At 42.7% G+C, this 14,955-nt stretch overlaps 2 protein-coding genes across 6 annotated transcripts in view; one reads left to right on the top strand and one right to left on the bottom strand.

Moving 5' to 3' along the window:
• isl2a (ISL LIM homeobox 2a) overlaps window positions 1–13,605 on the top strand; it is a 24,824-nt gene extending 11,219 nt beyond the window's left edge. The window contains exons 7-8 of the transcript XR_001814669.3: window positions 864–940; window positions 13,466–13,605. The gene's annotated coding sequence lies outside the window, so the exon portion shown is untranslated. The remainder of the gene's footprint in view (window positions 1–863; window positions 941–13,465) is intronic.
• scaper (S-phase cyclin A-associated protein in the ER) overlaps window positions 1–14,955 on the bottom strand; it is a 93,282-nt gene that overhangs the window by 746 nt on the left and 77,581 nt on the right. For 4 of the 5 annotated variants that reach the window (XM_047159776.2, XM_047159778.2, XM_047159777.2 and 1 more), the window contains 5 exons: window positions 13,485–13,731; window positions 9,873–10,022; window positions 1,961–2,152; window positions 636–684; window positions 1–314 (listed from right to left, as the gene is read on the bottom strand). The exon at window positions 1–314 is cut by the window's left edge and continues 746 nt beyond it. In XM_047159776.2, the coding sequence (XP_047015732.1) occupies window positions 211–314; window positions 636–684; window positions 1,961–2,152; window positions 9,873–10,022; window positions 13,485–13,731 (742 nt within the window). In that variant the 3' untranslated portion in view covers window positions 1–210. The remainder of the gene's footprint in view (window positions 315–635; window positions 685–1,960; window positions 2,153–9,872; window positions 10,023–13,484; window positions 13,732–14,955) is intronic. The other variant, XM_053685479.1, reaches the window with a different exon arrangement.

Genomic DNA, 14,955 nt, shown 5'->3' on the forward strand with positions numbered 1-14,955 from the left:
AAAAATCAGTTGCTACATGCAGGCATATACTTGTCAGACTTGGCTAAAAGCCCACGTACAGTAATTGAAACGATGTGTAGTGAAAGTTTTTTGATGTTGTGCTTAGAGCAAATGTGCTGGTACAAATGACCACATAATAGTCCGTACTCCGCTGTGTACTGCTCCGGAGCACACACTCTGTGTGTATTCCAGTGTGTACACTCGTCTAGCTTACTCTTCCTGCTTGTTGAGGAAGAACTGAAGTGCTGAGTCCCATTGATCTCGGGGGAAGCGGTTGGACAGCTCACAGTAATCTGGAAGAGCACAGCTCCTCTCTGTGGATAAGAGAAGTGGAGAGAGAATCTCGCTGAATACACAACTGAACAAAAAATAATAAAATAAAAACCTTCAGCGTTTCTCACGGAGATTAAATAAACAGCCATTACCTGCAATTCATTTGAATTGTACAAATGGTTAAAATGAATTTATTATGTAATGATAAGGTTAATTGTTTGGGGGAGGGGCATGGAAATGTAATCTCTGACAGGCAATAATATATAATAATATTCAGATAATTACACAAATGATAGTTGGCTACCCAGCAATGAAGCTGAAAAATGGATAAAATAAAGCTCATTAAGTCTGAGATGACTCACCTTGTTGTGAGGGCTTGTTGTCAGTCTGTTTCTCACTGGAGGCACAATCCTACAGGAAAAACAAAACAAAACACAGTAAGTCTGCAACTGCAACACCCCGAATTAAGTCAAAGGAACCTTTTTTTTTTTTTTTTATATATATACTTTTTTATTTTTTACACGATCAGTATTGTGCCTGTTTGGAACCCAAATAAACAAATCAAAGATCTGTTTTTCCATTTGTTATAGATAAAACTGTGGACTTCTATCCAATCAACCAGAAAGTGTAGAAATACTGGGATCGTCCCATCTGCCAGAGAAATACAGTAAGTTTTTCCTGAATGGCAGCTGTTTTGCATCACTAACAGTGCTCATGTTGGTAACTTATGTTAGAAAAAATATTTTTTTAGGTCTTGTGTGTCTGAAAAAATTTTTTTTTTTAGGTCTTGTGTGTCTAAATTTCCTTGATTAGTAATTCTATGTATGTTAGCAAGTTCCATTTAGCATCAAAAATGTGTAAAGACCCGCTGTATGGTATAGATTATGTAAGGCATATTATGCACTATACATTACTGTACTGCGATACCTTTGCAGTCATGGGAAGAATAAAACATCAGCAGCAATCCTGGTTTTACCCAAACTTCACAAACTACTGTTCTTTGTAAAACAAGTCAACAGAACCATCACACACTGTGGTACAGGATGCTGTGTATCTTCTCATTGTTTGAATGGAATGACAATCGCCCGTCCTTGTCGAAGTGAGCACTAATCTCCGCATAAATAATCTAGGTAGTGGGCCAGTGCAGGGAAGACTGTCAGGGGGAAGATGAAGGAGTCGGCCTGTTTACAAGAGGCTCAACCGGTGGCAGGTAAATCCACCCAAATCGACAGAGGAAGCCATCCATCTTTGCAGTAGAGGCTGCTTCTTTGGAAAAAGGAGGGTAACGAGAGCGGCAAAAAAAACAAAAGGGCAGGAACAAAACTGGAGTTCAGAGAGATAAGAGTCAAATGTTGACATTGTGCAGAAACAGTGGAAAGGTGTGTGTGTGGGAGGACAGGGGGCTTTACAGGTCAGAGGACGTGCTGCAGGTGAGACGGGAAGACAAACCTCAGCTGCACCGGCATGATTATTTAAGATCTAGAATGTGGTATGATTTATAAATAAGACTAGTTTAAAAAAAAAAAAAAAAAAAACAACCCCTAAAGAATAAGGGAAGTACGTAGGCAATTCATATAACCGTGTGAAAATTTGCATGAGTCAGTCTTTTACTTTGAGTAATATCAATGTATCTCTAGCTACAGATGCATGGATGCGTGTGTTTTCGGTATGAGAACCTGTAATGTACCTGTATGAATGTGGCCAGGAGCACACAGCTCATCTCCTGCTGTAGGATGACTTTGTTCTGCTGGTTGTTGTAGCAGGCGCTGATTAGTGAGGGGAAGAGCACTTTGATGAGGTGCGGGTGGCTGAAGTACTGGAACGGCAGCTGACACAGTTTCTGCAGCACGCTGGGCTGCCGGCCAGACTGCACGATCACCTGGAACATACAGGCAGAACGTGTGCGCACATACACATATCCAGCAAATACCACCCCTAGCAGTAAATCAGAGCCTCGCCTTGCGCCCCTCCCACACATAAATCTGAGTCTAAATACAACACACAAACAGCCATTAAGAGGAGAAACAGAGGGCACAGCCTCCCCACTACACAATTACACACCATAAACTCAGCTAAGGATGCCTCAGCACCTCCCCTCTGTGGCACAAGCGTGCACGGAACACTTTTGGGCTCCTCTCAGTCGGTCGAGAGCAGACGCTCAGCCTACTGAGTCACACTGCCTCACTTCACTTGTAGAGGAAACTGACACACGGTGATTATCACGATAACAGAGTTATGCCCGAAAAAATGCCTGAAGCGATCAATGTGCACACTGAAGTTCACACAGCGGTAATATCATGGGGTGTGGGCAGATAAGTAGCTGCGAATCAGAGGGCGAGAGGAAACAAAAGGGGATGACTAGGGCAAAGGTGGAGGGCTGGGAGGGTAGACCCAGCGCATGGTCACACACACACTGCTTCTGCCACTTTAAGAAATGAAGCAATACCATTAATGGTGTTACTCACCACCGACATCCCACCTCCCCTCAGCACGACAGTCAATCACACCATCACATCCGGCCCCCCCAGCATTAAAATCAAATCGCTCACAACCCAGACCTGATTAAAGCACAGGCTCAGCTCCTGGTGCCGGAGGCCTTCGCCTCAAGTCTGAGAACCTGGCAAGGCCGGGGAGCTGGGAGGTCATCGCAGTAAATCCCCACAGGTGAGACAGAGTGAGTGGAAGATAGAGAGGGAGAAAGAGAAAGAACCAATTACCCCCTCAACCACCTACGTCCCAATACACGCTAGCCTCCAGTGCGGCTCAACCCTAAATGCAAACCAGAAGGGTGAGATGAAATTCCCGTAGCACCAGGCGACATAAATTACCAAGATTTACAAGATTTGTAAAAATAGTCTTAACAATACTCTTTCCAATGCATTCTGTCCTTTAATAATGCACTTCAAGGGGTTTAAGAGCATGATAAACAAAGCGATAACTCACCCCTTTTATCATTTCAAGGTGAAGGCCCTACACAGTGTAGTCCTACAGCAGCGTTCAAAGGTTCTCAGGCGATGTCATGCTGCAGGAGGGACTGTTTAAAGATGCTTTACTGAGTGCCTAAAACAAATCACCACGGAGTCCCTTTAATGGTACTAAAAGCTCAAAACAGCTGACCGCCAACTCATTTCAGATCTGCGAGCCCACCAGCATGTGCTGACCAAACACCATGATACAGTGGTTTCTCTCTGACATGTAATTAATGAGTGTTTCCCTCAGGAATGAAGGAAAAAAGTTGGGAAAAAAGTGAATTTCCTGCACCACCATAGCAGTGAAACTGAATTAAGCAATCATTCGAAAAGATCTGGTTGTTTTCAATGGTAGAGCTGTGCAATGTCAAAATGGAGTGGAAAGGCTGAGAAGGGTTTTTTTTTTCTTTAATAAGCCCAGGAAGGACTGAAATAATCTCTATCATCACTCCTGGACTAAATTCAGGAGCCGTATAGATGCATGATCTTGTCCTTTTCTGTTAGTAGACTGTTACATAGTATAATGCTTCATAGTGCTGACATTACCTCAGCTTACAGTAACTTCACTAGAACTTGGCACTTGCTGTTAATAAACCAAGGCGTTCTGAACTTCAGAAAGGATGTTGTTTAAGAGTGTAGGAGTGCATGTGAGACTATGTGTGTGTGTGTGTGTGTGTGTGTGTGTGTGTGTGCGCACGCGCGCACACTGGGCTGTAGGCCTGGATCTGCGCGGACATTCCGTCCACAAATCAAGCAGCCGCCTCATAATCCCCTAGCATACGGTACTCCATCTTCACACACCTAAACAAATTTTCCCCCCTCAAGTGTCCGCAGCAGAGAGACGTACAGCATGGAGAGAGCAGAGGTTAGTGCCAGCCGTCCTGTAAATGCTCCAGATTCCTGCTGGAAAGAAATGGCTCACGAACCGTAGTCCTACAGCAGCGTCTAGGTATCTTATTCAGCCTCTGACATCATAAAAGCACTGGTGGGCTTTTGAACTCCTGCATCCCCCATGCTTAAGCAGAGATGGTCATAAAGAAGCCGAGAGGCCAGGCCTGGCCTGTGTTTTCTTAAATACAGAGCATTTGGGATTCTCAAACAGAGCCACGTTTTTACGGCAAGTCTATTACATAATTCCCGGCCTGTCCACTGAAAACAAAGGGAGTGTAAAGTTAATGCACCGAAACGCAAACACAGGCTCCAAATAGCTCAAGGTGAAGAGGAAGGAGACCTGAGCCGGTCGGGTTTGTTCTTTGATGGAGTGTTGATAAGAGTGAGGCTCCAAGACTCAAATGTACAGGTTAAATGCAATGCAGAGCGTTCAGTGTAACTTCTTGTAATCAGGACACACAGAGGAAACAACTACAAAAACGCACTTTTATCTTATTTCAAATGTATTTACTGAATATGACAATTTTAAGTTGAGAGATAAAGTTGCATGGGTTTGTGTGTATGTGTGTGGACAGTCTAATGTTAAAAAGGAGGGGTTACAGACCTCTCATAGATAAGAGTAAAGGGTAAACGACTCATGAGGATGCTCAAGAGGCACTCAAGACAGGACGTTACGACTAGTGAGACCTATGCGAACAAAGACTACCACCCACAGACAGAACGTACAAAGAACGTCACCAAGCCTCCGTCTGTCCAGACTCGGTGACGGCACTCAGTGCAGGGGCATAATTATTCCGAACAAAATAGCGTAATAAAAAGAGACCGGTTTGTTAACATTTCTCAAAATGAGAAAAACGTTCCTCTTAACCAAACAGGATTAAGAGCTCTGTTTGTTTGGGGGGGAAAAAAAGGGCAAATGATCAGTGATTTATTACCGTTGCCTGAATGAATCAAGCGTCAACTTTGAAACTTTGAAAGATAATCTCTCTGGGAGATCTTCACCATGAGCCCATCTGACCTGGACGGCACTCAAACCCAGCATTAGACCTAAATGGGGCCCTAAATTTTGAGAGATTTATGGGCAGGCAAACAGAAAATGAAAAAGAAATCCAGAAAAAAAAGAACCCCCAATACATAATACTCGAGTGTGTTAAACCGCAGTTTTCTGATGATGATGTGTGTAAATCATACATGGTGTTTGGCAGAAGCTTCATCCTCTCTGCTGACACTCGGAGGCTGGACGGTACAGCCACCGCCGTGCCTGTGTTTACTACAGTACTCTCGCCAGCAACAAGGCCCAAAGGGTTGAGTTATCTCTGCAATAATAAACTGTTGAAGCCGGCATTTCAACATCAGTTTAGCTGTGGATTAGAGAGCCAGCGCTGAGCTGTGTTAATATATGATGAGAGTATGAAAGAAGTGCAGATAGCACTGTATGTGGCAAAGAGCAGGAGAGAGTGGGAGATAAGTAGAGATGAGTGTAGTGGACTGTTTCAGCCTGGCTCTTTCAAAGAAGTGCCATGTTAAAAAGTGGCTGTCTGCATTAAACAGCTTGTTCACCAATGCCTTGTTGTCCTTCGGCAGAGGCCGAAACACTAGGACTGCAGTACATGGATACCGATAATGCAAAGGACGAGGTTGTCTTTGGTCCTTTTTATCGGATGTACCAGTGAGTAACGCTGTTTGGCTGCTTTCCAGACATGAGAGAATGCAGAAAAAGTGATCAAAAAGGATCTTTAACAGATGTTGAGTGACTCATAAATTGCGGGCATGCATCACAAACGTCACTTTTATCTTTAAAATCTAATACAAATGAATTGTTATTTTTACTCAACTGAGCCTCCATTCAGAACCAGAGAAGCTTGACAAATGGCAAGCTTTCATGTAAAGTCTTAAAGCATAGACACAATCAAACATGAGCCATTATGGGACCCGAATACAAACACTTCACAGCCACCAGCACAGTATATGTGTCACTCGCACACGCAAGCTCTGAGTAGGCAGGGTATACAATGCACATAGCTCCTCAAAGCCTGTGCTGCTGTTATGAGCTGTATTATTTCTCAGACGGACACGTATAAACACAGGCGGGTGTGCTGGCACTGAATCAGTGGTCTGAGTCAGGAGTCTGGGGTCAGCGCCGCCTTTGTGTTCTGCCTGTGCTTACACTAGCCTGAGAAAGGCCACAGCCCAGGCAAACCCATCATTTATACTGCACAAGAAGTCCCATGTTCACACAGCAATCTCTGAGCCATTGCCAAGCATCTCAGCTGTCAGATTTTTAAAGATTAATACAAGAGTAACATACATTTCACACTGTGATCTGCATAAACTGAATGCCGAACAGTGTTTGAGAAACTGTGCAAATTCAAATAAAACATTCTGCTCTTTCTTTCATCTGCCAATAGCGGTGGAATTCTTTTAATAATAAATAAATAAATAAATAAATAAATAAATAAATAATATATGAAGCTCAGCCAAACTGCAACATGGAAAGCCAGCTTGTGTCCTGGAACGTTTAAAGACTTTCCCACAGAGCAGTTTTCAAATTAGCAAAGTGGGCTGGGAACACATGAATATGCAAAACGGCGTATTCCCCAGCCTGGTCGTTGTGTTAACTTTCCCCCTATCTGAACACAAAGCCTAATCATCTGTCACTCCTCCCTTTAATTCAATCATCAGCCCTCATTCAATTATCCAATATAATATGCAAATCAGCCCAACAATGGCCAACGAATGCTAATTGCATACATCAAAATAATTAAATTGGATTGGAGTGGCAGAGGAGAACTGAACTGCAATAAAAAGAGAGGCAGTTTTTTTTAATTAACAGCAAAAATGTTTTAAATTAGAATCTTTAATAAGCCCATAAATTGCTGGGACTCTGACCCTCCCCATGAGGACGGTCAATGCTCAGGAGACTCACACAACTGAAGCCTGGAGGAGTGAGTGAAGTGTTGTCACAGCCATGTATCTGGCAGTAAGCTCCATATAGTACCTCACTGATACGTGATCCACGCCTGCATGTTCTGTCTCTTGCTAAAACTCCAACAAGGAGCAGACTGAATGCCAAGAATAAAACCACAAACCTGTCCATGCGGTAGGGCAGAACATGGCACAGAGGTGCCATAGCTGCTACATTATTCAGCATTTGTATCAGGTGTTTGTATGGAGAAAAGCACATCTGACTCATGATCTAATAAACAGCTTACAGAAGCTTAACTGTACCTTCACCACACACAAACAACACAGCTTAACTTTTGTAATTTTAATAACTTTTGTAATTTTTTCAACTACAAGTAGCATTAAAAATATTACCAGACCTGGCAACTCTGTTGTCTCAGAGTTCACACTCTTTTTAGGAAATATTTTTTGACAAGACATCTCCAGAACTTTTTCCATGACCTGTATACAAGACAGCTGTTGATCACAGAAAGGTCATTTTAAAATGACTCACATTTGCCGACATCCTTAAGATTAACGTCAACAACACAGTGCCTGACGGGCTGAAACACACAGCCATTTTTAACCGCAATTTTTTTTTTTTTTTTTAGATATTAGAAGTGAAGTACTGTATAAATACTTAAACCACACACTGTTCTCAAACTGGCCTCACATGTTTCTCACACTGGCCTTACACTGATCTCACATCGTTTGTATTGTTATATATTTTATATATATATATATATATATATATATATATATATATTATATATTATATATATATATATATATATATATATATATATATATATATATATATATATATAAAAAATATATTGTATGTATGTATTTCACACCCCCACCCACACACATTCTGATCAGCCATAACATTAAAAACACTGACAGGTGAAGTGAATAACATTGATTTTCTTGTTACAAAAGGCACTTGTCAAGGGTTGGGATATATTAGGCAGCAAGTGAACAATCAGTTCTCAAAGTTGATGTTTTGGAAGCAGGAAAAATGGGCAAGTGTAAAGGATCTGAGCGACTTTGACTTAAGCCAAATTGTGAAGACTAGACACCTGGGTCAGAGCATCTGCAAAACAGCAGGTCTTGGTCATGGGGGCCCAAGGCTCACTGACGCGCATGGAGAGCAAATGCTAGCCTGTCTGGTCCGACAGAAGAGCTACTTTAGCACACATTGCTGAAAAAGTCAACGCTGGCTATGATAGAAAGGTGGAAGAACACAGTACATTACAGCTAGCTGCATAGCCACAGACAATGGGGCATGCGTGCATCCGAACTGGACCATGGAGCAATGGATGAAGGTGGCTTGGTCTGATGAATCACATTTTCTTTTACATAATGTGGACAGCCAGGTGCATGTGCGTCGCTTACCTGGGGAAGAGATGGCACCAGGATGCACTATGGGAAGAAGGCAAGAAGTGGTAGAGGCAGTGTGATGCTCTAGGCAATGTTCTGCTGGGAAACCCTGGGTCCTGGCATTTATGTTACTTTGACACGTACCACCTACCTAAACATTGCCGCAGACAAAGTACACCCCTCCATGGCAACAGTATTCACTATGGCTTCTTTCAGCAGGATAATACGCCCTGCCACACTGCAAAAATTGTTCAGGAATGGTTTCAGGAACATGATAAAGAGTTCAAAGTGTTGACTTGGCCTCCAAATTCCCCAGATCTCAATCCAACGAGCATCTGTGGGATGTGCTGGACAAATAAGTCCGATCAATTGAGGCCCCACCTCGCAACCTACAAGACGTGGTGCCAGAGACCACATCACACCTTCAGGGGTCTTTTTTGGCGTGCATGCATCAGCGGGTCAGAGCTGTTTTGGCAGCACAAGGGGACCTACACAATATTAAGCAGGTGGTTTTAATGTTATGGCTGATGGGTGTGTATACATAAAGAAAGAAAATCCCAAATCTAATCAGAAGTCAAACTAAGCAAAGTTCTTGGCCAGGTCTCCTTTGCTTGATTTTATCTGATTCTGTTAGTAAAATAAGGGTAAAATAAACTTCCACAGACTGACTCTGCTAGATGACAGGCTTTAGATAGACAGTGACTCTGATGTCCCCCTGGTGTTTTATTTTCATTTCTGTGCTTAAAGAGATTAACTCTGTTAGTGACTAACAAAAATACTTTTATTCAAGGCCCTTCAGACAAACAGCAGAAACTGACATGCAATCATGTAGCCTCGCTCTAACATATGCTTCAATATAAAATTCATATAAATGCTATATATCATGAATGGTTGAAAAGCACAAAGTGCCATTCATTATTAAATTAATAATGGCAACTGCTGGCAAATTGCTGTGGTACAAGAGAAATACAACACTTCATTCTGTGCTGTTATAGGAAAATAATTCTCGGGGGGGGGGGGGGGGGGGGGGGCAAAGCAGTTACTCTGCTTTGCATCAGGCCACAACACTCCATCCTGGCAATGATTATTTTCCTACAAGAGCATGGCCTGCTGTGTTTTATTCCCGATATGTTGTTTGGTTTTTATTATTATACACAAGCTGTAAATGTACTAAAATACATACGCTCAGTTTTTCCGATTTCAGCTTTCCATTTGTGTGTTTTCAATGACAGTTTTTACATTTTCAGGTTCATCAGGAAGCAGAAACAGTTTGCATATAAACAATAATAAACTGCCAGCTTTTAGCAATGTTAGATCTATAACAGACCCCCACTGGGAACTGTAATGGTAATGGGCTTTTTCTTCTTACAACTTCAATAGCCTGTTGTGTTTATCAGTCCACACTATGCTTACCTGGTTGTCCGGGTGGTTGACGGTGAAGTAGCCTACACAGATGATGACCTCATGCAGCAGTTCCTCTGAGCTGTTCTGTGAGCAGTACCACAGCAGAGAGCTCACGATGTGTCTAAAGGCCAGAGACAATCCCTCAGCTCCCAAAACAGACTGAAAAACAGCAACAATAGTAGAAGTAATCATTTTCAAGCGCATCAGTCACAGATCACACATCACCACATGTTTATTAAGATCAGAACCTGGCAAATGAAATTAGGAAGCAGATAAAGGTCAGTGGTTACCTGACCATCAGTTTAAAAGGACTACTCGTACTTGAACCTAACTGGACTACTCTAAACTGTTTATGTACAAGACACATGGTACATTTTAGAGCAGAAGAAGATAACTAGTGTTTTAAAGTGGATGAAAAACAAGTTGGGGTTGTTGAGGAGGACTTGTGAGAGTCTTTCCACAGCTCTGGAGACAGAGAGGTCCCACTCCAGACCCCCCAGTCTCCCTATAGAGGAGATGCTATCAGCCGAGCCACAGACAGTATTTATTAAACATGTCAGTATGACAAAGCGCCTCAGGGTCAGCACTGAGACTACTGACATTAGCTGTGGGGTGTGAGAGTTGGGGATGGAAGGTCTGAGTAAGCAGGCACAAACAACAATACCTGAATAATACCAAAGTAACAGGGCTGATGTAGGATTTACATACACATTTCATATTAATGCAGCTTCAAATGCCTAGACTGACAACATGCATATATACTAACATGTAACTCCAATAGCTGCAGGTTAACTAATGCAAACACAGGTAAGTCTAAAGACCCGTTCACGCCAAGAATGATAACTATAACAATAACTATATTAGTGTCCACACCAACGCACGATATGGCTCCGTTTATTCTAAGCGTGCGCTGTAGTTACGTCATCTGCTGCTTTAAATGCTCGAGCTCTTTAAAGCAGGACGGATTCTGATTTGCTGTCACTGTTTTTATTGTTCATCAGCTGGATGAAAAAATGGTTCTGAAAGTGATTCCAACGATATCGTTTCTCTGTGTCGTTATCGTTATAGTGTGGACTCTGCTATTCTTTTACATTTAGAACTATATCTTTATCGTTCAAGTTATTGTCCTTGGTGTGAACGGGCCTTAACTTCTTGACATTCTTGGTGCAGTGGGTAGTGTTGCCATCTCACAGCTCCAGGGTCACCAGTTCAACCATTCTGAGCTCACATTAATGTTTGTGTGGAATTTTCATCGTTCTTCCCATACCTACATAGGTTTCCTGAAGGTTCTCTAGTTTCCTCCTACTGTCCAAAAACTACAGACCATTGCGCTAAATTGCCCTTAGTGTTAATGAGTGTGTGCATTTCAGCCTTGTACCCATTGGTCCTGGGATAGGCTCTGGATCCACCACAGTTCTGTCCACAATAAAGAGGAATGAATGAAGCAAATACAGCTAATTACCAGAATGAGAGCAGAACATTGAGTACCGTTGCGGGTGTGATCATCTTGCGATAATCTCCATTACATGCCACATATCACTGCAACAACTCAGTTAACTACCTGAGCCTGATCTCACCTGAGGCTCTTCTCTTACTAGCATCACCCTAATGCAATACTGCAGTATATAGAACACAAGGCTGACACTCAGGCCACCATTACGAGTTTCTCTTACAGTGGCTAGAGATCATACAGAAGTAGTTGAACAGTGCTATGGGATGTTAATGAGAGACTCTTTGGTGTCAGAGAAGAAGAAAGGGGAGGGGTTGAGCTCTTCCGATGAACCTATTAGTCAGCTCTGTGCGCTAATGTAAACCACAAGGTGATTACAACTATGGTCCCAAAACAGCATTATTTAAAATGTTCATAAAACTTTGGCGGGGTTGCTTTGACTGCCAGCTGTTTTAAATATAGAAGGAACAAGACGGAGAGCACAGGGAAGAGGAACCTGCACACACACACGCACTCACTAAGTGTGAGTAATTACTGAAACCCATTAAAATAATTCATACACTTCCCGCATTTCCTCCCTCACGCCTCAGTGTTTACATGGTGATTTACCGTCATGAATCCGTCCTTTTCTCTTCATCAGGCCGGCTAACGTACGACCGGACAGGCTTCATTTAATGCCGCTCTCCATTCACATAGCTGACCCGAAATCTTCAACATGACTGGTCTGGGGTCAGGGGTCAAGCGTGTTTATGTCCACGGGGTTCTCTTTGTTCTAGGAAGAAATACTGATCTCCTGCCAGTGGTGCTGAGCGTTGAACAGTGGTCAGATCATTAGCCCTGCTGGTCAATCTACTGCCTGAATTCCTGAGCACAGGTATACTCACTAGTCCATTCACAAACCCCGGAGAGTTTTGACATCATTTTTTATTCTCCCCACTGTTCGGAATGTCTGCTTGAAGGATGGGCTCAGCATGGCATGTTGTCCGCTAGCTCAAGGCAAATCTGTGGCCTTGCCCTTTGCGTAAGAAAAACAAGCCCTGCACCACCGTTTTGGCCAGACAGTGTGGCTGCAGTGAGCCCAACCTCATAGCGGAGATGGACAGCAGGGTGTACGCACCCTCTCTTACGTCATAAAGCTGCATTTTACAGTGCTGCACAACGTTCCCCATGCAGTGCACAGAGACTGACCGTTATACATGGCATCTGGGATGAACACCACACACGCAATTTAAAAAAGAAAAGGATGAAATAGGAACTAGCCAATAATCTGCATGGGTAATTTAAAAAAAACAAAAAAACAAACAAACAAAAAAAACCCCACACAGTTTAGACCTGACAAATGGTTGGTGCGGACTGTTTAACGTCAATCAAAAGGGGAAAAAAAGAGGTTACCCCTTACCGGCTATACATATATAGTAAACATTAAATCAGGATAAATTTTCGCTACACAGCTTTTAGATTAAAAACAGGTGCCTTCTCTTTTAGACATTGTAACTGAGTACAGCTACTCAAAGTTTAATGGGAAAGAATGTGAAACTGATTTCTTTTTAAAGTAAAAAGTGATTTGACTTTTTGGCTTTATTTGAAACTGAGGAGAGTTATTCTAAATGCAAATGAATATACAGAATGTTAGGCTGACGATTCCCATTTGTATGAAATTGTTTTTCTGTAATTGAAGAGTTTGCCTGTCAGATAAAAAGTAACTACACTTTCACCTGGAGGAAAGCAAATAAAATGAGCAAATGAAATAAGAATAACTGTTTAACCTTGTAAGTGGGGTGTAAAGTGTAGCCAGTAATATGAAAGCAAAACCATCCATCACCATCGGTCCATATATATTGGCTGTATATTTGATATCGTGCGTCACTAGAATGAACAGAACGTGGAGGAATTGGTTTCTGCTGTGTGCACAATTACAATTCTGCTCTGTCTGGAGTACAAACTAAAAAAATGTGTCAATGTGTCAACACTGGTTGAATACTCACATTGATCCCATAAGTCTATGATGATTTCTTCAGTATATTGTTTAAAATGTATTTATCTTATGCAACAATCTGATGTGTTATGACTGACTGTCACAGTACCAGTATTATCACGCATTCTTACTTGCATGCTGATGCATGGCATTTAAAGGTTTGGCACTATCCTGCAGAGCACTACTGGGAGAGTACCTGGAAGGCAGTGAGGTCGAGCAGGGCAAAGCTGTTGAGGAAGCGCAGACCCTGAAGTGCCACCTGGACCACAGCAGGACTGTAGGGCTCCTGGAATGACGCCATGTTGCCAGACTGGGGCTCAGGCACGGTGCTGTGGAGCAGGATACAATACAGCATGTGCAGCACGCCAACAAGGTCGGTGTTCTGTAGCAGCACTGTCAGCCCAGTAGAGTCCTGCCGCTTATTGTCAAAGATGCTGGAGGAGCTGGGACAGAGTTGAGGGGGGAAAAAAACGGTTCTGAGAGACGCATTATGGGCATTGAAAAGAAAGTATGTCGCTGACACATGTTCCCATACACGTACACAGATCCAAGACAAACAAACAGTGACATTCATTTACAGAAATACGCACCGATATAGGCACACATACACACAAACTTTGGTTGCCTATTTGTTAAAGAATAAAAATGATATTTCTAAACATTTGGCTGACATATGGGGGAAGAAATATTGCTATTCCTCAGCTAAGGTGTTCCCTCATTGTATCAAAACTTCAAGGCAAGCAGAACCAACTCCCCCTTGTTTATGTACCATCCATCTGAACCAGAGTCCTTTCAAACAAAGCCAAACATGTGAGACAGCTCTTCACCATGTCTGGAGTGGTGAGAGGCAGCTGGAGAGGGAGACTCTGACAAGCGGCTCAATGTCTCATAACCCAAGGAGGTGCCGGCTGCTTTCTTAACCGCAGCGAGTCAAAGACCTAGGTTGCAGGGAGTGAGGGAAGTCTGGTCCCTGCGGCTTCTAGGTTTACTCGCTAGGCCAGGTCCTGTCCACTCGGATATAAATAACGGGGCAAAGCTTGTCTGTACAGCACGCCTACAGGGCAGAAAAGCTTAACTGGTCATGTTCAGTCCCGTAGGATTCAGAACTCGGCACTGGAGTAGTTGAACTGCGGATTTGTCTAGTTACAAAGAAGTCCAAATGTTTTACACATCTGCCACCAGGATCCATAATAGGAATGTTGAAGGAAAGGAAGAGGAGGAAGAGTTTCATCGCAGCAAAGCAATGATTACTAGCACTCGAAGACGTCAAGACTGTAAGCAATGCAGCTTACATTCCAGTTCACTCCAATACAAACACACCACATCTTAAAAAAAGAAAAAAAAAGAAAAAAAAGCTGAAGCGATGAAATTTTGGAAACCTACGAGGCGCTTTCACAGCCAATGCACCGCTTTTACAATACAAACTACTGTCTCAGGCCCTGCTGCGCTCCAGCACATTTAATTACAGCCCATCTTACGGGATTTAAGACAGCATGTTTGTGTATTAGCCTGGACAACGCCGGGCGGATTAACAGGCTTGGTAACTCCACACCCCAGTCACAAATTATACAGGCAGCAGTGAAGCTTCCTTATCAGGCTGATCTGAGATTTGCTTTGCCATTTCTCTAATGACAGAGGTTAGTATTTGGATAGGAGCATTTCCAAGA

The sequence above is a fragment of the Ictalurus punctatus genome, chromosome 14 (genome assembly GCF_001660625.3).
Source record: "Ictalurus punctatus breed USDA103 chromosome 14, Coco_2.0, whole genome shotgun sequence".
Taxonomy (NCBI): domain Eukaryota; kingdom Metazoa; phylum Chordata; class Actinopteri; order Siluriformes; family Ictaluridae; genus Ictalurus; species Ictalurus punctatus.